The sequence below is a fragment of the Nelumbo nucifera genome, chromosome 7 (assembly GCF_055504915.1).
Source record: "Nelumbo nucifera cultivar China Antique chromosome 7, China Antique-T2T, whole genome shotgun sequence".
In the NCBI taxonomy this organism is placed as follows: domain Eukaryota; kingdom Viridiplantae; phylum Streptophyta; class Magnoliopsida; order Proteales; family Nelumbonaceae; genus Nelumbo; species Nelumbo nucifera.
Window position 1 is genome coordinate 58,104,675 of NC_142655.1, and position 27,506 is coordinate 58,132,180.

Consider the following 27,506-nt stretch of genomic DNA (forward strand, 5'->3'; position numbering starts at 1 on the left):
TGAGGGTGTCTTCCTAAACCCTGCAAAGGAAAACACCAGATTTTGGACCCTTTCTGGCTCTGGTACCTTGTCTTGTGCTTCTTTCTTTGAAACCTTAACTCAGCCTCCTACCCCCTGGGGTTGTTCTTTCCAGTTAAGGAATTTTGGAGCAGACCTATTCCTCCTCGGGTGGGGTTTTTTTGTTGGGAAATTTTCCTGAAAAGAATCAACACTTTAGACTTACTCCAAAGAAGGAGACCCAACTATTGTCTACTTCCTAATAGATGTGCTCTTTGTAAAGCTGATGGGGAATCTGGCTACCACCTCATGGTCTCTTGTAAGGTTGCTAAATCTGTTTGGGAGTGGGTTTTCTCCCGTTTTGGGCGTTCTTGGTATCCTCCGAAGACTATCCAAGGTTTGTTTTCTCCTTCTTTTTTCAGTTGGCCTAAGAAGCGAGGGAAGACTATGTGGAGGTGTATTAGGGCAGCGGTTTGCTGGTCTTTGTGGGAAGAAAGAAACTCACGCATATTTTTTGACAAGGAAAAAACTTTGGAAGATTTGTTAGATCAAATCCTCATAAGAGCGGTCCACTGGCTAAAATCTTTGGAGTTGTTTTCAGATTGTCCTATGGATGAATTACTAAGAAACTGGAAAGAGATTGCTTTCACTGCTAGATGCAAGAGGACTCTTTGTCCGTCCTGGTCTCCTCCCCCCTCGGGCTTTATAAAGCTTAATTTTGATGGCAACAGTGTAAGGAATCCAGGGCCCTCTGGGATTGGAGGAGTCTTCAGGAATGAGGAAGGGATTGTTACTGCTTTATTCTCTGGCCCTATTGGAGAATGTGACTCTCTTAGGGCTGAGATCCTTGCAGCGCTTGAAGGAATTCGAAGAGCAAAAGATCTAAATATTAGCCGTTTGATTCTGGAAGGTGACTCGAAGGTGGTGGTTAATTGGTTGAAGACAGAGGACAGTGGTTTGTGGAACTTTAACAATGAGAAAAAACAGTTCTTATGGATGGGTAGGGACATTGAGATTCAGTACAGCTAGGTGAAGAGGAGTGCCAACTCATTTGCGGATGGGTTGGCCAAGCAAGGAGTGAATAGGGAGGTTGTTTTTTGGACTAATTTTTAATTTTCTTTGCATTCCCTGTGTTTTCTGTTTTTGGGGAGCTAAGTTATTTTATCTCCCTTTGTATTCTTTTCCCTCTATTCTCTTAATCTAATGAAGTTGATGTTATTGATCAAAAAAAAAAATTGCACAAGCTAGTTGGTAAAACTCGTAGCTGATACAAGTTCATTCATAAGAAACCAAAGCACATTTCAAGTTTGCCACTTTGCTAACTCCCTCTGAAATTAAAGCCCGAATCTCCTGAAAGCAAAAACTGTACAAACTTCCTGAGAGCATGACATCCAGCCAAACCACAAAAATATCCCCTATATGTGTATGTTAAATTTATGAAGAGATATTCCTTATGTATGGCTGGATAGGCAAAAAAATAAAAAATAATAATAAAAAGAACAAACCAAGGAAATCCTAGGTGAGAGCAAATTGCTCGTTTCAATTGATTAAAAGAGAACAATGGTGTTGCCCATGTCAATGCCACTTGAGTACATTGAGGAAGTAGATGGTGAGTTATGTACAAAGAACACTTCAACCAGGGGCGGAGCCAAGTATATTGGTGGGGGGTTATTGGCCCCCCAAACATTTTGTTAAAGCCTCCATTTATACAACTAGTAAGTTAAAAATGTAGGTCCTCCCCCCCCTCCCCCCCCCCCCCCGCTTCCAACTTGAACTGAAATGTTAAGGATTACTCTCTCTCTCTCTCTCTCTCTCTCTCTCTCGCTCTATATATATATATATCTTTAAAAAATCCATGATAGATCCAAACCTTCCCGCCCCATTTCTCTTAAAACCCTACCTCTTATGCTCCCTATTTCATTTTCTTGTTTAACTCCCCACCCCCAAAGGAAAATTCCTGGCTCCACCACTGCTTCTAATGAACTAACTTTGAGGGAGTTTCAGTTGGAAGGGGAAAAAGGTGGTGGAAGGAAGAGAAACTCTTCAATTGACATCGATAAGGGAGACAAGCCAGAAAAAGTATACAATAGGAAGAAAATGGTGATTGGAACTTATATGGCTCCTAATGATGGGAAAGAGGCTGAAGCAATGAACTAGGAGGTAATTTCGGGAAAAAAAAAACAGAGGGGGAGGGTGGAAGAGGAGAAGAGTAGGAGAAAGGATCAAGGGGGTTGATGACAATAGAGGATGTAGAAGTGTCAATTAGTAGGCTAGTAGAGAAGGTGACAGTGGGCAAGTCCTTGGATTTGTTCTTGTGGGGAGGGTAAGACTTTGCGAGAAAAGCCTTCGAACAGTTTGAGAAAGAAAGGAGGGAGGAAAAATATATGTGATGAGGGGTAGTTTGGCCCGACCTGTTAGCATGTGGATACGTGGATCGACCTGATGACATGGATGACAACTCAGCATTTCCGGCCTCCTCAGCAAGCCAACTCAGCTCGGATACCTCGGTCAAGACCGAGGTGCGAGTAGCTTGTGATGGCCCGACCTACCGAGGTGACACATAGTCAACTTCTAGAAGCTAGCCAACTGTATCTGACCTCTCCGGGATCACGCGGCACGTCCGCAAGCCTTATCCTTATCCCACCTGGATTGGACGGACTCAATAAGCCTTATCAGCTCACACGAAGTCCACCTCCGAGTGCGGAACGGACTCCTGGTAGCATGAGCTGGGGATCTCAGAGGTGTTTCGTAAGACCTACAGTAGCTCGCCTATATAACGGCTTCAATCCCAATGCTACAAGGTACGTGCGATTACTTGCGCACTAGCTCTCTAGCTTACTAAATCCTTCAGCTCACAATCTCCACATCGCTGACTTAAGCATCAGAGTATCCACACTAGGTAAGCCACCCCGGGTTCTCTGATTGTGCTTTCTTGCAGTTCGACAGGCCATCTAAGCAGACCGATGTTCGAACTGCCATCCATCTAGGAACAACCAGATCGTGCACCATCAATAAGAGAGGGGATGATAGAGAGCATGACGAATAGGGGGTGAGGAGGAGATGTTGGGTGAGGATTTGTGAAGGATTAAAACTCAAATTGTTGGAAGGAGTTTGAGAAGAGGGGAGGATGAGGGTGTTAATCTGGAATGTTAAGACTTGAGGGAGAGAAACAGGAAAACAGTAGTGAGTAATTTAATTAGAAGTCAGTAACCAGTGACAAATCCTGATACAAGAAACTAAGCTGGAATCTTTTGATGTTGGTTCGAAGGAAGAGATTTGGGGAATGGCTGGAGTTGAATGCTGAAGGGTTGTCTGGGGGTTTAGTCACTTTTGGGATCCAAGGGTGCTCGGAAAGATTTGTGAAAAAGTTGGAAAGTTCTTAATTTCAGTCTGCTTGAAGGAAGCGAACGGGGATTGAAGCTGGGGTATAAGAATCGGAGGTAGCAGAAAATAAGTCAATAAGCAGCAGAACTTTTCTCAGCCTACCCAATAATGGGAATGAGCAACAAAGCAAAGATGTTATGGAGTTGCATACTTTTTGTTGTTTGTTGTGTCCCCTAGAACGAAAGGAACGTTTTTGAAGATAAATCTAAAAATACTGAAACTTGTGGATATGATGGGGAACTAGTGGACTGGAATTGGGTGCTCCCAGAATTTGCTCAAATTAGTAATCAGATCTGGGGGAGAATTTTTGGAATGTTCTTGAATTTCATTTGTCAAAGTTCTTAATTGCAGTCTGCTTGAAGGAAGTGAACGGGGATTGAAGTTGGGGTATAAGAATCGGAGGTAGCAGAAAATAGGTCAATAAGCAGCAGAACTTTTCTCAGCCTAGCCAATAATGGGAATGAGCAACAAAGCAAAGATATTATGGAGTTGCATACCTTTTGTTGTTTGTTGTGTCCTCTAGAACGAAAGGAACATTTTTGAAGATAAATCTAAAAATACTGAAACTTGTGGCTATGGTGGGGAACTAGTGGACTGGAATTGGATGCTCCCAGAATTTGCTCAAATTAGTAATCAGATCTGGGGGAGAATTTTTGGAATGTTCTTGAATTTCATTTGTAATGCCTCTCAGTTTTCAGTTTGTAGTTCTAATCCTGTTTTGTTTGATGAGGTGCCATCTTCTCGGTTTGTAGTTCTAATCCTGTTTCGCCGACAGGTATTAGCATTCCCAATGCAGGGTTTTGGTTTCGTGGTCTGTGGTTTGTGGTTTCTCAAATCCCGTTTTCATTTGGTGTCCGTTGGTTTGTGAGCTTGTCTGATTATCATCTTCATCTTGCACAGGGTTCTATTTGGTTTTAATGAATGCTCTAATTCACCGAAAAAAAAGTATTAAAATGTTTCTTATCCTTAAATGAGGGCTTCGTACAAGCAAGCATCTCTGTCTCGCCCATTTAGATTTGATGTTGCAGAACTTTCTTAAACATAAATGAATATATCAGGCTGTTAACTTAAAAATCAACCACCAGTCGAGCAGTTACAACTTCAATTAAAGGATGAAAAGTAAAAACGAGAAAAACTTACTAATGCTATCAACTGTGACAACACAAATAAGTAGAAAGAAAATACAGAGGGGAGGGAGGGATAGATGTCTATACTCTATAGGGCAAGCATAATGCAACTCTGCAGCGTATTAACAAGCCCACAAGACTCAAGCATTTGCTTGAACAGCTCTGTCAAAGCTTTCTTCGGCAGCTGAAATACGTTTGACGAGCGTATGGTCAGGATGTGAGAGCTTCAATTGGCTGCAGAAAAAATGAGAATAAAGTCAGTCATTAACAAAAAAAAAAGAAAAGAAAAAGTTCTAGATCTACCAAACACTAAGATAATAAATCAACTACGAAATGAATAGGTTGAATGGGTAATTAGGTGATAGAGATAAGATTCCTCAAGTGAGGTTGAACGGGTATTTAGGAGATAGAGACAAGATTCCTCAAGTGAGGTTGAACGGGTATTTAGGAGATAGAGATAAGATTCCTCAAGTGATCAATTTGATATCATTCTTGTCGGGTAACCTACAAGGAGGGAGAGATTGAGGACATCACCCATGGAAAACAAAAGGTTAGGTTTGTTACAAATCCAACAATGCTCTACAGAGAAAAATGCTAGACAACCAAGAAAGAATCTTGATTCAACAAGGGAAGACAGGAGAGAACCTGGATTTGAATTGTGAGAGAAGATTGAATAACTCAGCCAAAATGAAGCTGGATTGTAATTGTGAAAATGATTCAACAACTCATTCTTTTAATAGCAAATATGGAAAGCAACAGAGCAGAGTGTAGGAACAAGGGCTTATTTAGCCAACCCCACCTGGGCTGGAAAAGCCAGAGGAGGATGCTCATATGTAATAATATGGAAGTTGCCAGGAACAAGAACAGTCATTCAACAATAACAAAGAATGTCACAACCAAGAGCTAAAGATAGAAGCTCCACAGCTTGCTAGGTGGTCTTTCAATCAATTTACCTCAGGTAACGAGATGATGATTTTCCAAGGTGCAGACTGCATACAATCAGATTGGCCAGAGTTTCAGCATCCTTTGCATCCTGAATAAAAAAGAATCAAGGCAATCATCTTTTAGCTTCGGGAGAGTAGAGGAATCATCTAGAATAATCACAGAAGAAAATTTAAAGAATATGAAAAACTTGCCTTGTTTAGTGCTTCAAGCAACAAGGTTTCAGCTTCATCAAAACGTCCCATGTGCATGCAACAAACAGCCTTCCCATTCAAGATCAGCCCAGTCATTGGAAACTTCTCAGAGAAATCTTGGAAGATGAGATATGCTTCCTGTATCTTCGAACCACCCTGATACCATGGAAAAATATGTGATCAAGAAGAGGCCAGTTTCTCATTTCCAAGAAACCAGTGTTTAAAAAGTGCAAGGCGCAAAAAAAGCACAAGGGCATTTTGTGTCCAATGTGCAGGTCGCAAGGTGAGGCATGCACCTTTTCGAAGCAAGGTGCAAAAATGCAAAACTAATTGCCAAAAATTCAAATAAAAAGCCAAAATTTTTCAAATAAAAGCAAAAAAATAAAAAAATATTAAACATAATACTAATTAAATATATAAACATTAATTTTAAAATAAATGTTTAAAAAACCTATTAACTCAAATTAAGATACATAAACATAACATGTAAAACATATTTAAAATGAAAATTTAAAAATAAAATCAAGCATAACAATAAAACATATTCAAGCGTGTAAAACTCTCAATCTCTTTATTCTTTTCCCAATTGCATTACTTCAAATAGCTAATGTGATGTTAAACATTATGCATTCCTAATTCTAGGAACTGCCTTTGTACCAAGCCCCTCCAGGCAAGCCTAAACAAGTCCATATTGCCACTTGGCATAAAAAAACAGAAAAAATATCAAAAAGGCACAAATTTTCAAAAGGCATGCACCTGGGCTGCAACACAAAGCGCACCAGGCACGTGCCTTTTGAAAGTTCTGCGCCTGGGGGCAAGGCAAGGCACATCAGGTGTGGCTTTTAAATCACTGCAAGGAACACAAATATCAAGAGTAATTTACCACTGCCAAGTTTAACCATGCACTTGCAAGTTGGGTCAGAGTATGGTCCTCATCAATCTGTTGCATGATCCTTAACTGTTTCTCCGCAAAATCAGATCTATGCATCTTCAGGTATATTTCAACATTTAGTGCGTATCTACATATAACAAAGCAGCTTTGTCAAGATTGAGAGCCAACAATATAACTTACAGTATCTTGCACGAAACTCATTCTTCATGGCAATTTTTAACATAATGGTCTAGGAGCATTTTAGAGCTGCCACTCTTTGGTGCATTTGGGAGGAAAGAAAATCAAGAATATTTAAAGATAAATGGAAGAACAGAAAAGCTTAATGGAAAATATTTTGATGAAAATCAGGCATTAGCAGAAACTTAGGACACTTTTCAACAGCTCACAATGGATGATATGCAGAAGCTGGCTGATTGAAGGATGCAGCCTAGGTAGTGTTTTCAGAAATTGGGGAGGACTTATTCAAGCAATCTATTCAGGTCCAATGGGGGTTGGGGACTATTAGAGCAAAATGGCTAAATCTCTCAATGTAAGATTTAAAGGTTATAATGTCATAGGCTAAGAACAACAGAGCAGATTCTTGGAAATATAGGCATATGAATGGGAAATATCAAGATAGTCATTAGAGATTGGAGTCCAATATAGATGGACTCCAAGGTCAGCCAACTGCCTAGCTGATGGATTAGCTGAGTCTGGGGTATTTAGAATCAGATGTATTGGGGACTCGTACGAAATGATTGACAATGTAATGGTTGGTTAGCCAAGGCTAAGTTACAAAACGTCAAAACCAAAGTTAATAGCAAATTACAAATTCTTTTGGTCTAGCATTGCAAATATTACCACACTATGAATATAGAGAACAGGCATATAATATATTAGCATATGATCTGAAAATCATATACTTGAAATTATAGGCCCCTATACTGAACATGCACCTCCATACTAATGTTATTTCTATTTCAAGTTCTTTAGACAAGATTAGCTTGAATTTGGATATTCAATGAATTTAACTGGTGCACTATGCTGAATTTAAATTTGCAGAATTATAGTTTACAAAGTGAAAATCCAAAAGTCTTTTAGAGGGTAAATTTAATGATTTCCTCTTTCTTTGAAGAATGCCATACATGTTGAAGATCGTTTTTTTCCAGAAAAAAGGTGAAGTAAATTTCTATTAATCAGTATAGCAAAAATACATGTCTTGAGATTCACTTTCTACAAATCCACAAGTATCAAGTATTTTCAAAAACAAAAATTACAGCCAAAAAAGAAAAAGAAAATGCATATTCCTTGAATTGATCTAGAGAGGAGATCCACTGTTTCAAGGCTTCAACTGTGTCATGAATCGTTCTCTCCTCTGGATTGCAGTATTTGTACAAAAGTTGGGATGTAAACTGAAAGATCCAAACAATCTGAAAGGATTCATACAGAAAAACAGAGAAGTCAAGAGTAAAAGGAGAAAAAGAAGTGAGGCTGAAAGACTAGTGAAGGATGTGGAGGGAGACAAAAGCTTCGGTGTTGTACGGGAAAGAAGGAAAGGGAAGAAGTGAGGGTAATAGGTGCAAGGGGTGGTCAACAAATAATTATGCGGATCATTAGCTGGAATATGAGGGGATTGGGGAGTCCAAGAAAGAGAGCAGTGATAAAAGAAGCCATCAAGAAAATAGATCCAGATGTGGTGCTGCTACAGGAAACCAAAAGAGCAGATTTTGACATTAAATGGGCAAGGAGTGTGTTATGGGCCCGCGAATAGGATAGCGTCACGGGTCGGTCCACGAGGAAAAGCTCCTGTTTTCCCTTGTTCCTCCCCTTCCTAACCGAACCTATCTTGGCGTCCTAGAGGGTGATTTGTCCAAGAGATCACCAAACTCTCCTTTTACTCTCTTTCTTGACTGGAAATTTGATATCCTCATTCAATAATGGGGTCTCCTTAAATAGGAGATTACAAGTCCTAATCAAAGGGAGTCTCCTTGCTGAATAGGGAGACTTCCAGTTCTATCTTGCTAAGGATAAGATAAGCTAATCCTAATCTGATAAGCTACTAACAAGATAAGATAAGAGCAATAAAATAAGATAAGAACAAGCAAGATGATCTAATCTAATCTAGATAAGGCTGTTGTTGCCGAACTGGGTAGGATGAGAATCATTGAATCACTGCTGCTGCTGGCGGTGGGTCAGGTGCCTGTTGCTGTCGGTGGCGACGGTACGTCTTCCCGAGGAATGCGTCCATGACATTACTCCCCTCCTGGACTACGAGCTTGTCCTCAAGCTCGAACTCTGGATATGTGGCATGGAACTCTGCCAATGGGAGCCATGTGGCTTCGGCCGATGGTAAATTACACCATTCTACCAAGACTTCAACAGCAGCACCAACAAAGAGCTTAGCTGACTGATGGGGAAGCTCAGTACCAGTATCATCAGGAAACAAGTTGCATAAGATGTTGTTCTGAGGTCCTTCTTGAGAGCCATCAATCCCAACACATACAACATTCAACTTCAATAAGTATTCAAACCACTAAGTAACCAGTTTTGCAGGCTTGGGATTTGAAACCTCATCACCATGTATATGAAGGATGATTTTAAGAGGATGAGATCGATAGATTCCTGATTGGTCAAGGTTCTCTTTTACAGTAACCTTCTTTGGCTGCTTTCTCCTTCTTTGGCCCTCCTCAGGCGCATCATCCTCCAACTTATTCATTTCTGTATTTGTAGAAACACCATTGTCCTTAATTGCTTGCTGGTGGGCAAAGGCTTGAGCATCCTTCATGCTTCCTATAATTTCCAATTCAATACTCTCCCCAAATGCCTCCTTCTGAGCCAGCAATTGTGAGTAAATCACATAGAGTGGAGGTGGCAGTAATTCTGCTAAATTATGCTTCTTTAATTTCTTTCTATGCAGAACCCCTAGTTGGTGTTGGACAGGCAAGGATGCTTTCTTCAGAGATTTCGGGAGACTTGAAAGGAACTTCTTTCGGTGTGCAATGGTCTCCATAAGACTTTTCTTGTGTTGCTCCAGTTTCTCATGAAGTTTGCAGAGTTCTTTTCGCCAGAAAAGCTCAAAATTAAGCCGCCTTAGCATCAGGTCATGTGCACTGTCTTTTGATAGTACAGATCCTTTAATATCTTGGGGGCTGAACTGAAAAACTCTTCCTCAGGCACAAGTTCAATATCCGGATACTTTGACTTGAAATCTTTGCACACCTTTATGGCTTTCACAAAATGAATTTTCTCATACATCAAATTGTGGAGCTGCAATGTAGTGAAATCTACTGGTGCCTTAGCACGTTCTGTTTCTGCTTTAACACGATCCTCTTCTAGCAATATAGAACGATTTACCTTATCCCGGTCATCTGTCTGTTGATTCCGAAAAAACTGCTCGCAGCGATACAGCCAGCCTAAGGGGTCTCCGTTGCCGTTGTACGACGGGGATTCCAGCCTGCTGTACTTGGGGATGACTGCGGCTACCGGGGCGACGTCCTTCTATTCGTCGAACGACTCCGTCAAGTCTGATCGGCGGCTGTTTGTGGTTACAGCCCCTTCTGGATTCCTCTCCTTGTTAGAGAAATACGATTCTAGCAAGCGTCGCAGCTCCCGGACATCGTCTTTGACCTCACGAACCTCCACGCTGGTTTCCATGAGCCTATGCTCCAGTTCGTGGACCTGGATGATAGCTGCTCCAGATCTCCCATGACGGTTGGCTCTGATACCAAGTTGTTATGGGCCCGCGAATAGGATCGCGTCACGGGTCGGTCCACGGGGAAAGGCTCCTGTTTTCCCTTGTTCCTCCCCTTCCTAACTGAACCTATCTTGGCGTCCTAGAGGGTGATTTGTCCAAGAGATCACCGAACTCTCCTTTTACTCTCTTTCTTGACTGGAAATTTGATATCCTCATTCAATAATGGGGTCTCCTTAAATAGGAGATTACAAGAGTCCTAATCAAAGGGAGTCTCCTTGCTGAATAGGGAGACTTCCAGTTCTATCTTGCTAAGGATAAGATAAGCTAATCCTAATCCGATAAGCTACTAACAAGATAAGATAAGAGCAATAGAATAAGATAAGAACAATAAGATAAGAACAAGCAAGATGATCTAATCTAATCTAGATAAGGCTGATGTTGCCAAACTAGGTAGGATGAGAATCATTGAATCACTGTTGCTGCTGGCGGTGGGTCAGGTGCCTGTTGCTACCGATGGCGACGGTACGTCTTCCCGAGGAATGCGTCCATAACAGAGTGTGTGGAGAGGTAGGGGGATCGGTTGGGTGGTTTTACCTTCATGGGGATCTACAGGGGGTGTTGTGACAATGTGGAAGAATGAGGTAGTTGTTGGGTTGGAGGAATTGATAGGACAATTATCAATTTCCTTGAAATTTAGGCAAGTGGAAGATGGCTTTGAGTGGGTGCTCACCCATGTGTATGGGCCAAATGATTACAGGGAAAGAAGGAAATTTTGGGAAGAACTAGCTGACATTAGGGATCTGTGGGATGGGCCTTGGTGTCTAGGAGGAGATTTCAACGTATGGAAGAAACTAACAGTCCTAGGCAGAGGCCCAATACAAGTATGAGGAGATTTAACCAGTTTATTGATGCTTTTGAATTAAAGGAAATCCCATTGCCTCAAAGATGTTATACATGGTCCAATCTCCAAGGCAACCCAATTTGCTCTAAGCTAGACAGGTTCCTGTTCTCAATTGATTGGGAAGAACATTGGGGAAATTTGAATTCTAGAGCACTCCCGAGGGTAACCTCTGATCATTGGCCTATTGTACTTTGTAAGGAGGTGAGAAATGCGGGCCCTACTCCTTTTAGATTTGAAAACATGTGGTTAGAGCACCCAGGGTTCATCAAGAAAGTAGAAGATTGGTGGGCAGAGAGCAATCCAACAGTGGAGTGGAATGGAATGAGGTTTCACAAAAAACTTCAATATCTAAAGGCAATGATCAAGGAATGGAACTTATTAGAGTTTGGGAGACTAGAGGAAAGGAAGCAAAGAGAGATCACACAAATTGAAGATCTGGATAGCAAAGAAGGGAATGGCAGCTTAACAAGAGAGGAAAAGGAGCAAAGATGGAATTTTCGTAAACAACTAAAAAACCATATTTTCCAAGAGGAAATAAGCTAGAGGCAGAAGTCGAGATGCAAATGGTTGAAAGAGGGGGACAAGAATACTAAGTTCTTCCATGCTTTGGCAAATGGTAGAAGGAGAAGAAATTCTATTTCCAGTTTGGAGATTGGAGGGGTAACAATTACAGGTCAAAGAGAAATTGCAGGAGGATTTGCAGATCATTTCAGGAATATATTCAGAAGGCCCCTAAATAATAGGGTGTGGCTGGAAGGTTTGGATTGGCCAACTTTGAGGAGAGAAGATAGGGAGTGGTTGGAAAAGAAATTTGAGTTGGAAGAAATTAAAGAGGCGGTCTTTTCAATGGATAGATCAAAGGCACCGGGCCCAGATGGTTTCACGATGGCTTTTTATCAAGATTGTTGGGTGATTCTAAAAGATGACCTCATGTCGGTGTTTGATGAATTCCATACCAAAGGAGTAATCAACCCTAGGCTAAACTCTGCCTTCATTGTTCTGATTCCCAAGAAAAGTGATGCAAGTCACCCAAACGACTATAGGCCAATTAGTCTTGTCAATAGCCTCTATAAGATCATTACCAAGGTCTTGTCCTTTAGAATTAGGAAGGTGCTCCCAGCAATTATAGCAAATAACCAAGGAGCCTTTGTCAAGGGAAGGCAGATAACATACCAGATTCTTGTAGCAAATGAGAGCCTAGAGGATTTCAAGAGATCCAGGAGAAGTGGGGTGGTATGCAAATTAGACTTGGAAAAGGCTTTTGGCATGGTTGATTGGTCTTTCCTATTAGAGGTGATGTTGAATTTTGGGTTTGGAGAAACTTGGTGTATATGGGTGATGGGTTGCATAAGGGATTGTCATTACTCTATTTTGGTAAACAGTGCAGTGGTGGACTATTTCCTAGCTCTGAGAGGGATTAGGCAAGGGGACCCTCTCTCCCCTTTTTTGTTTACTTTGGTTGCAGAAGTATTGGGGAGATTGATCTCCAAAGCAGATTCTAGGGAGCTAATAAGCGGATGGAGAGTTGGAAGAGACAATATACCACTTATACACCTTCAATTTGCAGATGACACAATTCTATTTTGTGAAGGAGGGGACATCAATAGGATTAGAAACCTAAAGCTCACCATACAACTCTTCGAGCAAATGTCAAACCTTAGAGTAAATTTTGAGAAGAGTTGTATAACTGGAGTCAATATGGGTGAGGGGGAGGTTTGTGAATGTGCAGACATTTTGGGGTGTGTAGTTTCCAATTGGCCCTTAAACTACCTTGGTTTACCATTGGGAGATAATCCTCAGAAAGGTGAATTTTGGGCCCCTGTTGTGGAGAGGTTGGAAAAAAGACTTGCCAACTGGATGAAGAATTATTTTATCTCTCGGTGGGAGGATCACTTTGATAAGGTCTAGTCTTGCCAACCTTCATGTCTATTTCCTTTCAGTTTTTAAGGTTCCGACTAAGGTGGCTAGTAGGCTAGAAAAACTAATGAGAGACTTTCTTTAGGAGCAAGGAGCGGAGAAGAAGGACCATACGGTTGGATGCGATGTGGTATGTAGATGCAAGAAGGATGGGGGTTTGGGAATTGGGAATATAAGGGTTAGGAACTTAACACTTGGGGAAATGGTTGTGGAGATTCTCATTGGAGAAAGAAAGACTGTGGGTTAAGATAGTGGAAGTATACATGGGCTGGCAGGCAATGGATGGGATAGGATCTTAGCAAGGACTACAAGAGCTTCTCCTTGGAAAGCTATTCAAGCCATCTTGCCCTTGTTCTATCCTTGGGTCAGGTATGAATTACACTCAGGTAACCTCGTTAAATTCTGGGAACATGTATGGGTTGGGAACTCCTCTTTGAAAGATCAATTTCCAAGCCTCTTTGCTATCTCTACCCTTAAAAATGAACCAATTTCTTCCTTTCTTGTTCCTTCTAATTCTCCTTTTGGGTTCGGTTGGAATTTGAACTTGAGAAGAGATGTTAGGGACATAGAGTTAGCCTGCATTTCAGCCTTACTATCCATTCTGGAAGGGATCTTCATTGAGCCATCGAAGTCAGATAGTAGAATATGGACACTCACTCCCTCGGGCTCCTATTCCTGTGCCTCTTTCTTCAAGGCCCTTCTATCCCCTTCTGTTGGAATGTCTTTTCCTGTTAAAGAAGTATGGTATCAACCTATTCCTCCAAAGGCTGGGTGCTTCTGTTGGGAAGCCTTTCTAGAAAGAGTTAATATAGGGGATCTACTTCAAAGAAAAACACCCATTAGTTGCTTGTCTCCTCACTGGTGTGTTCTTTGTAAATCTGATGATGAGTCTGGATATCACTTATTAATTTCTTGCTAGTTTGTTAAAGTCATTTGGGAATGGTTTACTTCTATGTTTGGTTGCAGGTGGAGTCCCCCTTCGGATGTGCAAAGCTTATTTACTTCCATGCCTAACGGGTTAACCAAAAGAGCCAAGATCATGTGGAGATGTGGTAGGGCTGCAGTGTGTTGGACTATTTGGGAGGAGAGAAATTTAAGGGTATTTTCTGATGAGGAGAGAAGCCTGGAAGTAATTCTGGAAACTATCCACATTAGGGTGATTCACTGGTTAAAAACTTTGGAGCTGTTTGCAGTGTTCTCAGTTGATGAGATGGCCAGAAAGTGGAAGGAGATTGCGGAGTTAGGCTCAATCAGGAAGACCTCAAATTCCTGCTGGACACCTCCACCTCAGGGATTTACCAAACTGAATTTTGATGGCAGCAGCATGGGTAATCCAGGGCCCTCCGGAGTTGGGGGAGTAATAAGGGATGAAATTGGGAACCTGCTAGCTATGTATTCTGGTCCAATTGGGGTGGGTGATTCTCTGAGGGCTGAGATCCTAGGAGCTCTTGAAGGGATTCAAAAGGCTAAGGAAATGAACTGTAAAAAACTGATCATAGAAGGTGATTCTGAAATTGTAGTAACTTGGCTAAAAGAGGACAGTTCTACACTCTGGAAATACAGCAACGAAAAGAGGAAATTCAAGTGGCTCACCAAGGATATTGAAATCCGTTGTACATGGATAGTGAGAAGTGCTAATGCACTAGCAGATGGTCTAGCTAGGCAAGGGGTGAACAGAAACTCAATGTTTTGGGCTGTTTTGTAATTGTTTCATGAATTCGGGTTTATAGGGTATCTAGGGGTTAAGATTTTTTAGCTCCTTACCTTGTAATTTAGCTTTTCCTTCTTATTAATAAAATTCACTGTTACTGATCAAAAAATAAATAAAGATTGCATTTCTGTTAAAAAAAATCTTCAGTCCCTTTCCAGTCAAACCGCCCATAAAACTGCCTAGGGAAGACCAAAAGCATTTCCCTCTCCTGCCCATTCCAGCAACTTTCCACACATGTAGGACAGCCTGAACAGAGGATGGTAGACATCCCTGATAAGATATGGCATCATAGAAGTGCATCCAAATTTTATATGTAAATCTGCAATGAAGAAAGAGATGATTGGAAGATTCGTCCTCCCCCATAGGGCATCTGTTAAGGTAACACCCTTCCTTAATAATATTTGCTTGGTTGGACACTTTTCCCAAGCCACCACCTAGGTGAAGAACTTCACTTTTGAGGGAGCAGCAGGTTTCCAAATAGTTTTACTAGGAAAAGATGAGATATTAGCTGAGACCAGGCCATAATAGCAGGATTTCACAGAAAATAGGTCGGACTAAGACCATTTCCAGCTTCTGGAATCTTGAGCTTGAAGATTTATCCTATGAGACTGAACCATGGCCAATAACTCTGTTGCCTGGGATAACCTCCAATATTTAAAGTTTCATCCATAATCTGGTGTCCAGGTAACAGACTCCCCTTCCACCACATAAGAATCTGCCACCCAAGCATCCCTTTACTAGCCAATATGAAAAGATCAGGGAACAGCTCACATAGTGGCCAAATTGCAGCTTATTCCCACACGTGTTTAAGATCTTGAGCACAGCTCTCCAAATGCTCTTTTGGTGGTGTAGGTCCACTCCAAACCTCCAGGGAAGGGAAAGGTGATTTATTAAGGACCCTAAAAAGGATTTATAAGACAAAGCTCCCAAGGGATTGAGTGCCTAAACTCTTGTTTTTTGAGAGAGAATAGGATAGCTGAGTTCCATTAGAAAAAGAGCAGTACATGAGTTGATGTACAACAGCAAAACAAAAAGAGCAAAGGCCACACAGGGTTACATAAAGAGGAATCTGTCACCAAACAAATAGTCCCTGTGCGCCCCAGATTTGGCTAGGGAATCAGCTAGTGAGTTTAGATTTCTAGGAATCCAAAACAGATTTGCAATCAAGAAAACCAGAATATCTCTAGCCTCATCCAGGTAGTGGGCCAGCCAGCCTCAAGGCGCCACGTTCCTTCTCTCTTAACCACTTGATAGTGTTTGTAAACTCTCTTTAAATGGTTAGGCTCAATAAGACCAAGTGTCTAGCAATGTGATGTGGATATATGTGAGAGTAGATAGAACCTCTGCTTTTGTAGAATCAGCAGTCCCAACCAGACCACTAAAAGCCCAACAGATAGTCTCATCCATTCCTCTGATCACTCCCCTCCAATTCCAGCTTCACCAGGATTACCTGAAGCACTTCATCAAAATTTAACACCAGCATCCCTTCTCTCAAACTTGGGCCTCATGGGAGGGTGAAGGCATGGGGGAGGAGAATAAAAACGTGTATCCCATTCCTGTTAAGATCACTAAAAGAGATACCTTTAAAGCCCCATTCGCTTTTCGGTAAGTTACATACCAGGTAAATATTTCCTAGGAAATACTTATCCAGGTAAGTGCATTTATCCATGTTCTTTTGCTTCCCAGGTAAATAAGGCAATGACCATTTTATCCATAACAAGCCATTATTAAAAGGGGCAATTTTGTTCCATCCAAGTTTTGGCAACTTTCCCCCTAGGTGGGAAAGTTATTTACCCACCTAGGAGATGGTATGACTTACCCGGGCAAGTGATACCCAGGGAAAGTAAATTTTCCGTGGACTCCACATAAATCTGAAAAAAAAAGAAAATTGGTTTCTTGCTCAGTGGGAACCAAAATCCCATTGACCAACTTTCCTCCCTCTCAAAATCCAAAAAACGAACGGACCCTAAAGGTCTCAGAGCTGGTTACCCACAAGTTACAACTGTGAGTTATGTAAGTGATCAAACCCTCCTGAGATCTAGCCTTCTTGTTAAAAATGTGATTATTACCCCACATCACCACATGGACAACTGTCTGTCAATATATCTTACCTCTCCTGCTAAATCCTGTACCATGCCACTGCCAAAGGAACTCCATAATATGGTCGGGAGACCCAGCTGTACCCTATAAGCTTAAGAAAGTGGTCCCAGATTTTTCTTGTTTCCTGACAATGGAGGAGGTAATTGGCTGATTTCCCATCGTGGATAAAACACAGGCATGAGGGGAGATGCTAAGAGGAAAATTTGATTGAAGTGATCAATAAGTTGAATAGCTTCCTCACTTTCTACCTCCCCAAGATTCCTTCTAAGGCCAAAGTCCCAAGAGAAACTAGAGGAAGAGAAAGTCAAAAGTTCCAAATAATTTTGTTTTTGTTAGGTGATAGGGCATAATGTTGTAGGATATTGCTGAGAATGGGGTTTGTCACCCACATGGTTTTTCATGGATGAATGTGCTGAGAGCTGATCACAAAAGCATCTATAATTATTAAGTCTACATCCAATATTCATAGGTCCAAAAGAAATCCTAAATCAAATTATAGCCAATTGGTTTAATTTGGAAGCACTCTATTGGATAAGATTTAGTGAAATATACAAACTTAAGTATATAATTGAGTCAGTGACTACACAAGCAACAGATGAGATGAAGCTGATCTTACTGTATCACATCTAAAATTTACATTCTAAGTCATCACAACATCAAAGAGTGGAAGATCTGTTCAAGCTTATTTTGATAAGGGTGATCCATTGGGCTCTGGTCTGTAAGGAGTTCAAGGGTGTATCCCTAGATGATCTCTCAAGGGCTTGGCAAGTTATTGCTGATTTCAGGAAAGAAACACAGGCAGGGTGGTCAGCTGGTGCACTCTAGCAGTGGGCTATGTTAAACTAAATTTTGATGGCTGTAGCCTCAGTAACCCAGGAGCTTCAGGTACTGGTGGTGTAATCAGCGATTTTACTGGAAGGAGAACAGAAGAAGGAAAAAATCTCTCCCCTAAAGCTTGCAGAAAGAATCGTTCATCCAGCCCCCTGTCACCTCAAAGAGTGCTGGCGGGAACCTTACCAGTTCAGGAAGTCGGAGAAGGGGAAGGGGCATAAAGTAGAAGAAATGAAGGCCATCCGATCTCTTTGCCAAAGGATGGCCAGGATGTAGGAGAAGAAACAAAGACCGAGGGAAGCTTTCAAATTTTGAAGTGTGGGGGGGAAGGAGGGATAGCTGTCGAGAAACTAAAAGAATTGATCAAAGTTTGCTTGGCAGAGTTACAAGTGGCTACTTCAGGACTACAGATGGAGGAAGGGGACGCAAGGGAGAAAGTAGGGGAGAAAACCCAGACTTCAGTTGGGTCAGGGCTGCAGGTAATTGACACACAGGCCCAGGTGACAAAACCTGATTACCCATTCGACCCGGATGAGATCTGAGAAACAACCTGTTGGTCCCTCAACTTTGGCTCTCCCATGCTGAACCCGGTCCCGTCTGATCTAAACTGGACCAATTAAACACCAGCCTTAGACATGGATCACCGTTCGTCATCTCAAACTCCAGTTTCCAATTTTCTGTATGCGGAGGAAAGAAGTTCAAGAGACAGCGCTGGATATCCTTTGAATCTTCACCGGGGACAGCCGTTGACACGCTAGGCGGTTTTGATGGTTCAAACGGAGAGTCAGAACTTCTCCCTAGCATGGCTGGATCAAGAAATTCTGGAGGTGACGCCGATAGCAGTAATTTAAAACACAGAAGACAAAGAAAAGATGAGCGCCTCCTGGCTATCGAAATCAAACCTAGGGAATCAGCAGTGCTTTAATGGAGATTTGAGGACGTCGGGGAACTCCACATCACTGATGTCAATCAATAAAGGTATGTCAGCTAAAACCCTCTCTTCCTCTTCTTCCTGGGTGACTTCGAAACTATTGGGTTTGGGAAAGTTTTTGGGGATTTCTCTGGAAGGATTGGAGATGGAAACCATCAAATATCTAGGAGTGGAACAGAGGATTCTTTTTGAAAGAGGTAAACTTGCGGCTAGAAAAGGACGGGGGCTTCTTTAAAGAAAAACAAAGAGTTGATGAGGTTGACCTGGGGTCTAAATGATAAGGTAGGGAGTAGTGGTGGGGCTTTGAGGAGTCACAAATAGTAGTTTGGAGAAGGAGTGGTTCTCCCATTTTTTCTCTCATTATTTTATGGAATTAAAAACTCTATCTTGGAATGTTAGGGGCCTAGGGTCAGGAAGAAGAAGGTTGGTGGTGAGTGATACTCTTAGAAGATCGAAATCTCAATTTGTGCTTCTGCAAGAAACTAGATTGGAAGCTTTGGATGCAGGTGTAGTGTAGTCAGGAGTATTTGGGGGGATGGTCAAGTATGGATCATGTGCTAGAGAAAATGAATTTTGGTCAAAAATGGAGGAATTGGACCAAAGTATGTGTTTCCTCTCCCAAATTCTCAGTCTTGATAAATGCCCAGTCTGCAGGGTTTTTTTAAAGTTCTAGGGACCTTAAGGTTAGACAGTATATGCCCAAAGCTACAATTGGACTAATGTACATGAACATTTATTTGTGAATGAATAAAGTACATTATTTTTCATGTTGATATTGGTATGGTTTCTGTAAATTACCCCTTAAACTGAACACTTATGAGACTTGTGTTAGTTTAGGATGTTCTCAACCATTGGATAGACTTTGGGAGTTTATCCTACCAAGGATGACACTTGTGTGCTGCCAAATAGTTTGAGTGGCTTGTTTCAATTGCTAGGGTTAGACCCCAAGCACAGGCAATGTGTGTTTGGAAGAAACACTGAACCCAGACCAATTTCCTGTTATGCCCTGGACCTTGGAGATAGATGGGCAAAACTAGAAAGTTACACATAACCCCAGACTTAATTATGGTATTGCACTAGGTGTTGGACTGGGCTATCTTTGATGTGCCAATTAGTGAGATTCATCAAGGGTCAACACTTGGGCATGTTGGGGCAATTTGGAAATTCACCAGTGTGGGTGATCATAGTGATAGGATCAGCCCCTTTGTCGAACAAAGTGAATATCAAGGTTTACACTCTCTCTGATGGAAAACCTAAATTGTAGGCAATGGATTTCAACTGTATTTGAAATCTGTTTTTGCAAAATGTATTTATATGTTACATACTACTATTTTATGAAAAAGGTTTGCAAAAGGTTTTAATCCCATGATCCATCAAAGAAAAGAGTGTAGCACTGCACCTTGCAGCCACAGGAGAGAGGTCCTTCCGTGTTAAGCAATGTTGTGATCATTATGAGCCGAGAGGTTAAGTGTAAGAGACCATTACAGGGCTGATTACCTTATGGGCTTTATCTCAATTAAGTCATTCCTTGGATTTTCATAAGGTGGCTGAATCAAAGGATCATTTAGGTGTAAATGTTGGGCCTAGACTAAGGTCATGTTGATTGGCTCAAGGGTTCACTGCTTTGAGAAATGAATTCGGCCTAACCTCTTTTAAAGGTGGGGCCGGACCCTTATGGACTTGAGGGAGACCTTTGTGGGGACCACTCCATACAATATCAGGCCTAAAGTGGACATGCAACACCTAGGGTCGTGAGCCTTTGAAGAAAATGGGCCAAAGGCCCAAAATTAATAAGATTAATTAAGTTGTCACATGACAACTTAAGTTGACATATGCTCTATGTCGAATCTCGATTTGGTATTGGGTATGGAGCACTTATCCTCTTAAGAGGATAATGTTTAATTGTTAAAAGAGTCCAGATCTAATTCAGATTTGGATAATCTCCTAATTAGATTAGGAGAGTGCTCCATTAAGAGATAAAAGAAGAAGAGTGTGAATTCGAGTTAGACACCTCTCTCTCTCTTATTCTCCCTTTTCTCTCTTGTCTCCCAAGAAACCCTAAAATGACCTAGGCTTTCAAGAACTGATTTTGATCAGTTTTCTTTTTTGTTTTTGCAAGAAAAACTCAAAAGAATTTCAGGCTCAATCACCCCACTCAATCCAAACAAGTTGGACAACAGATTTATTGAAAACAAGTGTTGCTGAATCGGTTCTCTGTACACTGCGCCATCTTCAATTGGTGAACGGTTTTGGGACTAATATTGGGCATGAACTACCCACCTTGGGAGCTGCAATTTGTGGTCTCCGTATCAGGTATAATCTCTTTTCTCTTTGGTTTCAAATTTGGTCCGTTTCAATGCAAGAATGATCCTGAAATTTCAGATTTCAATTTATCGGGAAATCGGTTCCCGAGAAGGTTAGAAAAATTTTTGAAATTTCGGCTAGCTATCTTGCATGGTTCGGCCATCCATCTAATGGATTCTAACCCTATTCCAACAAGGCAGGGTGACCCTCTATCACCTCTACTCTTCATTTACCTAATGGAACTTCTGTCCAAATTCTCCCTTAAGGCTGCGGCTAATGGGCTTTGGGAAGGTTTTGCTATAGCCCCGGAAGCAGAAAAAGTCTATGTTGTGGTTTTCTGATGATACCCTCTGTTTCCTTGATGCCTCAACTGATCAGTTGGAGCTATTACTTGGAATTCTGTGCTGGTTTGAAGTGGTTTCAGGTCTTAAAGTAAACCTTCACAAAAGCAACATCATTCCAGTGGGCCCTGTTCCAAATCTAGAAAACTGTGCAAGGTTGATGGCTTGCCAGGTGGATTTCTTTCCTATGAAGTATCTAGGCCTTCCCCAAAGGGCAAAGTGTTTTTCTTCTGCTATCTGGGATCCAGTCATTGAGAGAGTGGAGAAAAAACTAGCCTCTTGGAAGGCTAAATATTTGTCCATTGGAGGTAGAGTGACCCTTATCAAAAGTACACTGACTAATCTCCCTACTTACTTCCTGTCCCTCTTTCACATTCCAGCCAAAGTAGTGAAAAAGCTTGAGACATGCAGAGGAATTTTCTCTGGAGGAAATGGGAAGAAGAGAGGAAAACGCATCTTGTGAAATGGGACCAAGTCTGTTTGCATAGAGAGGGGGGTTCTAGGCCTAAGAAGGTTGAAGGTGGTAAATTCTGCTCTACTGAGCAAATGGTGCTGGAGGTTTGCTTCAGAAAGAAATTCTTGGCGGAGGATCTTAATTGCCTCTAAAAATGGGGTGGATTGGGGAAACTGGAAATCACAGGATCCGTTCTCAAACTGGGGTTGATCAGTTTGGAAAGGTATTCTCAAATGTCTACCTTTGATGTATGAAGGTGTGAGAATTAAGGTGGGTAAAGGGGACAGGCTGAAATTTTAGAAAGACCCTTGGTGTTTGGACAGACCTTTAGCTGAGGCATTTCCCCTTCTTTTTCAATGTGCAGCAAATCAAGAAGTTTCAGTGGCAGATTCATATACTCTCTCCAACAATACAGTGGTCTGAAACCCTCAGTTCAGAAGAGACCTTTTTGTTTGGGAAATAGATAGGGTGTTGGAGCTGTTGCATCTGTTACAGGATCAGATTATAGACACTAAAGTGAAGATGAGTGGAGCTGGACCTGGAGTAGGGATGGCTGTTTCTCAGTTAGATCCTTCACTTCTAAGCTCAGTAGAACAGGTGGTGTTGACTTTCCCTGTTATCAAGTGTGGAACCCTAGTTCTCTCTCTAAGTCCAACTTCCTTGTGTGGACAATGGTGCTGAACAAATGCCTCTCTAAAATCAACTTGGATAGGAGGGGTCTTCATCTCTCTTCCCTGCTGTGTGGTCTGTGTGGTCTATTGCCTGAATCCACAGACCACCTGTGTATCCACTGCCCTATCTCCTCCAGAGTATGGGATCATTTTTCTTAGGGCTATTGGTCTTTGCTGGGTCATGCCAATTTCAGTCAAAGACCTGCTGTTCTGTTGGGAGATTCCAGGCCTGAAGAAAAAAGGAAAATTAATATGAAAGACAATTTCTGCAGCTGTTCTTTGGGTAATCTGGTCAAAAAGGAACAGGAGAGTCTTTTGCAACGAGACAAAGAGCACTGATGAGGTAGTGCAGCAGGTGGTTAGCAAGCTGATCTCCTGGGTGTCTGTAACTCCTGACTTTAAGAACCTGAATGTGCCTGAGTTGTTTAGATCTAAGTCCATTTCGGATCTGTAACTTGGCCTTGTGCTCTGTCTAGTCCTTAAGTGGCTAGCTCTCCTGTTGTAATTTGTTCAAGCTGAATTAATAAAATCTTACTTTACCTTTCAAAAAGAAAAAATTGTTATGCTTGAAAGACACAAGAAATGTTGAAGTAGAAGGGAATTGTCAAACCATTATTTTTTGGATGAGAAGGCAGGACAGAGTACCTTGGAAGTTCAGGCCTTTGGTGAGACAGGCACATTCCTTGGCTTGCTTCTTGAACAGCTCATTCAATTGGGAGCCTAGATGTTCTAATGATCTAGATGACTCTCTACATAGATCAAGGGTGGTCTAAAATCAGCTGGAATAGGGCTGCCCAGGGTCGGGCTGTAATCTATAACTTCTTCATGCTTGGTTATTTACTTGTACTGGTTGCTTCTTGTTTTTTCTTTGAGCAGCCGGGTTTCCTCTTGTTTAATAAAAATTATTGTTGCTTATAAAAAAATCCTTGAAAACATGGACATAAAAGTGACAAGGAAAAATGGATAAAGAATATGGCACAACACCAAGCTTCAGTCTAAATGCAAAATTGGACAAAACTAGGATTGTTACATTTCAATTTAAGAAGAATTTGGCATGCATATTCAAAAATGCCAACAGTGGAGAAAGAATGGCAAATATAAAATGTTGACAATGACCCATCAGCCAATGCTGATCTCAGCAAGGCTCTTGTGAGGGGTTATTTGTATGTGGACCTAACATCTGGACTTTTTGCACCAAGTGACCAATCTCAGGATTGAACCTACTATCTCATGCTTGTTGGCGACAGATTTTACCAGTGTACCAGGCAATGGGCACAATACTGAGAACAAATGAGAACATCCTAATTTCCATGGTATCAAAATAAAAATTTTCACGTTCATAAGCAAATAATAAAAGAAATGGACAAATTAAGAACTCCAATTACTAACCAACTGTAACATTAGCCACTAAACCAGCTAACTAGACCTTAGCATCTAAACATTTCATTTAGATGGGTTCCAATGTCTGCTAGCCCAATTGCCAGCAAACTCTATTTGACTGTTTGGAAATGGCAATGTTGTTCTTTGTGCAAGTTGTCCAGGCTCATTTTCAGCTCTTTTGTATATTTTGGAGGGTTATTTGGTCGTGGATAAATGTAGGAATTGAAGCCTTTTGTAATCCTGTTTTCCTCGATCCATTAAAAACTCTTTGCCCTTTTTTCTATTGGAAGGATGAGGATATAATCTTTAGCCATTGCAAATATAGCATAGACACACTTGTTGGCTCCATATATTCTTATCAGATCAATCCTACAATTATTCACATTCATGTTAAAGGTAAAACGATTCTCATATCAAATTCTCAATTTTATCTACCATTTTGAATAACTTTTTCATCATCCATTTCTTATCCCAACTATATAGGGTTGACTACATGAATCTTGTTTCACCAACCCGTTCCATTCAATGCCATCCACTGTTAAATTATTAGTGCTTAAATCATTTCATACTACTTCTACCCATGTCCTTTTTGGTCTACCTCTAGCCATTCTAGCCCCTTTAACTTGTAACAAATCACTTCTTCTAACTGGTTCCGTTGACAGTCTTCTATACACATGACCAAACCATCATAATCTACTTTCTCTCATTTAATCACCTAATGGAGCTACTCCTAGGTTCCTACGGATGACTTCATTCTTGATCCTATCCTTTCTCATTTTTTCCACTCATTATTCATCCTAGCATTTGCATTTCTGCCACATTCATTTTTTGGACATGTTGTTTCTTGACTGGCTAGCACTCTACTCCATACAGCATAGTTGGCCTTACACTATTTAATAAGATTTTTCTTTTAATCTAAGTGGTATTCACCCATCACATAAAAGTTCAAATGCACCCCTCCATTTGCCCATCCTACTCTAATTCTTTGGGTACCATCCTCCTCAATCTCTCCCTTGTTATGAATTATTGAACCAAGGTACCGGAAATGGCCACACTGAGTGATCTCTTGGTCTCCAATCCTAAGTGTATCCTGATTTACACTCCTATTATTACTAAAATCATGTGTTATATACTCTGTTTTAGTCCATAAGCTTAATTATGCATTTAATGCTTCGTTAGTTTCATCAATCAAAACAATGACATCTGCAAAACAAGGGGTTTTTCATTTCACGTATCCTGATTTACACTCCTATTATTACTAAAATCACATGCCATATACTCTGTTTTAGTCCATAAGATTAATTTTGCACTTAATGCTTCATTAGCTTCATCAATCAAAATAATGTCATCTGCAAAACAAGAGGTTTTTCATTTCACGTATCTCACAAGTCACAACAAACCATTTCTTGCTAACAAAAATCATTAAGGCTATGTTTGGTTTGAAGGAAAAGGTAGGGAAAGGAAGGGAAAGACAGGGAAACCAATAAAAGATTTGTAAAGGTATCTCTACCTTTCCTTTCCTTTCCCTACATTTTCCTTCAAACCAAACATAGCCTAAGTGTCTACCACCAGGGGCAAAATAAATAAACAAACAAATGAATGAGCTAATATTTTTAAGGGACAAAGCAACTCAAAATATGGCAGCAAACTAAAATTCAATCCTACTCTGTTCAAATTTCTTCTAGTGTCATTATAACAATTCAGAAATCTTATCAATGAAAGACTTTGCTCGTGATGGAAAATCACAGTAATAAGAGGCAGGTTAAGACTAACAGTTCCATAGTGCCTCCAGCGTTGGTATGTTTCAGAGCCTCATTGAAGTCCTGCTCGTGCATGTATATGATCCCCGCAATCAGCCGTAGTGTAGGGTTGCTTCCAATAGCAGCATCTCCTAACAATTCTTGGAGACTCGAAATTGTAGATTCCTGTACAATTCGTAACCAAAATAAACCATCTAGTATTCCATTTTAAATGCCTTAGTCCATCATAATATGAAAAAGAGATATGGATCAAAGTTGCAAACCCCGAAGCTCTAGATTCGATAAATAACAGTAACTATAATAAAGAAAAATGAGTGAAAAGAAGGATCTGAATTCCAGTCACGAAGAAATTCAGAAAACGAGAATCTACGATTCAAATATCTAAGAATCGAGATCTTCTCTGGTCCAGTCGAATCACCAAGACATCTCGGAATCCCTAGATTTTGAATATCAGGTGGATCGAGTGAAGGAATCAACCTTGTTATCAGCACCAGATAAATATAAGGCAAGCAATTTGACCGCCTGGAGAGGAGTAGGAGCCGATGAGTCAATTTCATTGATCACGAGCTGCAAAGACAGAGCAAAACATGAAAATGGAGAAATACTAATATATTCAACCTCGAAAATCAACGAATTCCGAAGAGATCTCAATGTCTTCAGCACAAAGCAGAGAGATAACCTGATAACTCCCGAGGGCAATGTAAGATCTGTAAACGAGGCAATCTCTCTCGACTGCGTCATCTGTAGGGAGATTGGGAATATCACTGTTATTAATGGCAGCCTGGTAAGCTCCCAAGTAGAAGTTGTTTCGGAGACCAAACAGATGGTCTGGAGCCGCCATGGCCGCTTTTCTCTGTGGACTGTAGTAGATCTGAACACTCGCGCAGAGAGAGAGAGGGAGAGAGGGAGAGATGGAGGAATTTCGGCTGGAGACTGCAATGTGTTGCGAGAGAGTTTCGGCAAGCATAAAAAACGGGTATTGCCTTCAAAAAAAAACGGGTATTGTGGCAAAAAATATGGCTTTCGGCTGTAGTGGCGTGTTGGATTTGGACGGGCCGAAGCGCAGCCAGACTGAATCAGCCCCCCACAATGTCTCACAGCACATCCCCGTCGTGTATTGGGAACATCTCCCAATGTCATTCTGGATATTATCATCGGGAGATGTTACTAATACACAGCGGGAATGTGCTGTGGGACATTGTGGGGGGCAATCTTGTGGGGGCTGTTCTGGCCTTACACAGTGGGCCTACTCGGATAGCCCATGAAAGTTCGAAGAGGCTAACTCTTGGTTGCCGGTCAGAATCAGTTAGGGATGCAAACGGATCGGATCGATTCGAATAGGGTATAATCAATCCAATACAGTTTATGTCAGATTCGATCAGTCCGATAGGCCTCGATTTGAATTCAAATCCTATTGGTAAGTTAGATCTTCATATTTGATTCGATCTGATTTGTTTTTCTAAAAATTAATAAATTATTAAAAAATAAAATATACTAATTTAAATAAAGAAAAAATAAAAATACAAGTATCTTTAATACATATGCATGTTTTTATATAAATTTATAAAAATATAATATGAAAAAATATATTGATAAATAAATAAATAACATATATATGTATTATATATATTTATAGTTATAAATATATAATATAAATCGGATCGGATCTTCTCAGATCACATAGGGGTGATTTGAATCCGATCTGAATATTTTTTATTGGATCATATTGTCCAATTCGATCCAAAGATCCAAATAGGAGTGATCCGATTTCGACCAAATAGGATCGGATCAGACCCATTTGCACCCCTATAGTCAATCATTTGTACTTTTTGAAGGGTTGTCCACTTCAGCCTCTATGAATAGCTTATTCAAAGCACTTCAAAACAGTTGAACCAGCTGAATCTTGAGCTCAGCCATCCAAATGTGCCCCGGGAAGGACTTTGACCTAGTAGCTGCTTATATCTAGGGAAATTTATGGCCTCATAAAATTTTGTGG

The 27,506-nt window shown here is 40.9% G+C and overlaps 1 protein-coding gene and 1 pseudogene across 1 annotated transcript; both read right to left on the minus strand.

The window, feature by feature from the left end:
* Positions 1-4,403: 4,403 nt before the first annotated feature.
* Positions 4,404-26,599, minus strand: LOC104599746 (coatomer subunit epsilon-1-like). Its single transcript, XM_010262419.3, has 7 exons — positions 26,190-26,599; positions 25,988-26,077; positions 25,524-25,675; positions 6,528-6,663; positions 5,645-5,800; positions 5,462-5,541; positions 4,404-4,742 (listed from the first exon to the last, which is right to left on the minus strand). Exons 1-7 carry the CDS (start codon positions 26,475-26,477, stop codon positions 4,649-4,651), a joined length of 996 nt encoding a protein of 331 aa, XP_010260721.1. The 5' UTR covers positions 26,478-26,599; the 3' UTR covers positions 4,404-4,648.
* LOC148790524 (THO complex subunit 5B pseudogene) lies at positions 8,542-10,169 on the minus strand (annotated as a pseudogene).
* Positions 26,600-27,506: the final 907 nt, after the last annotated feature.

Coding starts and splice junctions, on each gene's coding strand:
- LOC104599746 (XM_010262419.3), bottom strand. CDS start 26,477: ATGCTTGCCGAAACTCTCTCGCAACACATTGCAGTCTCCAGCCGAAAT. Junction 26,078..26,189: donor TTGCCCTCGGGAGTTATCAG/GTTATCTCTCTG, acceptor CTGTCTTTGCAG/CTCGTGATCAATGAAATTGA. Junction 4,743..5,461: donor TCATCATCTCGTTACCTGAG/GTAAATTGATTG, acceptor TTTTTTCTGCAG/CCAATTGAAGCTCTCACATC.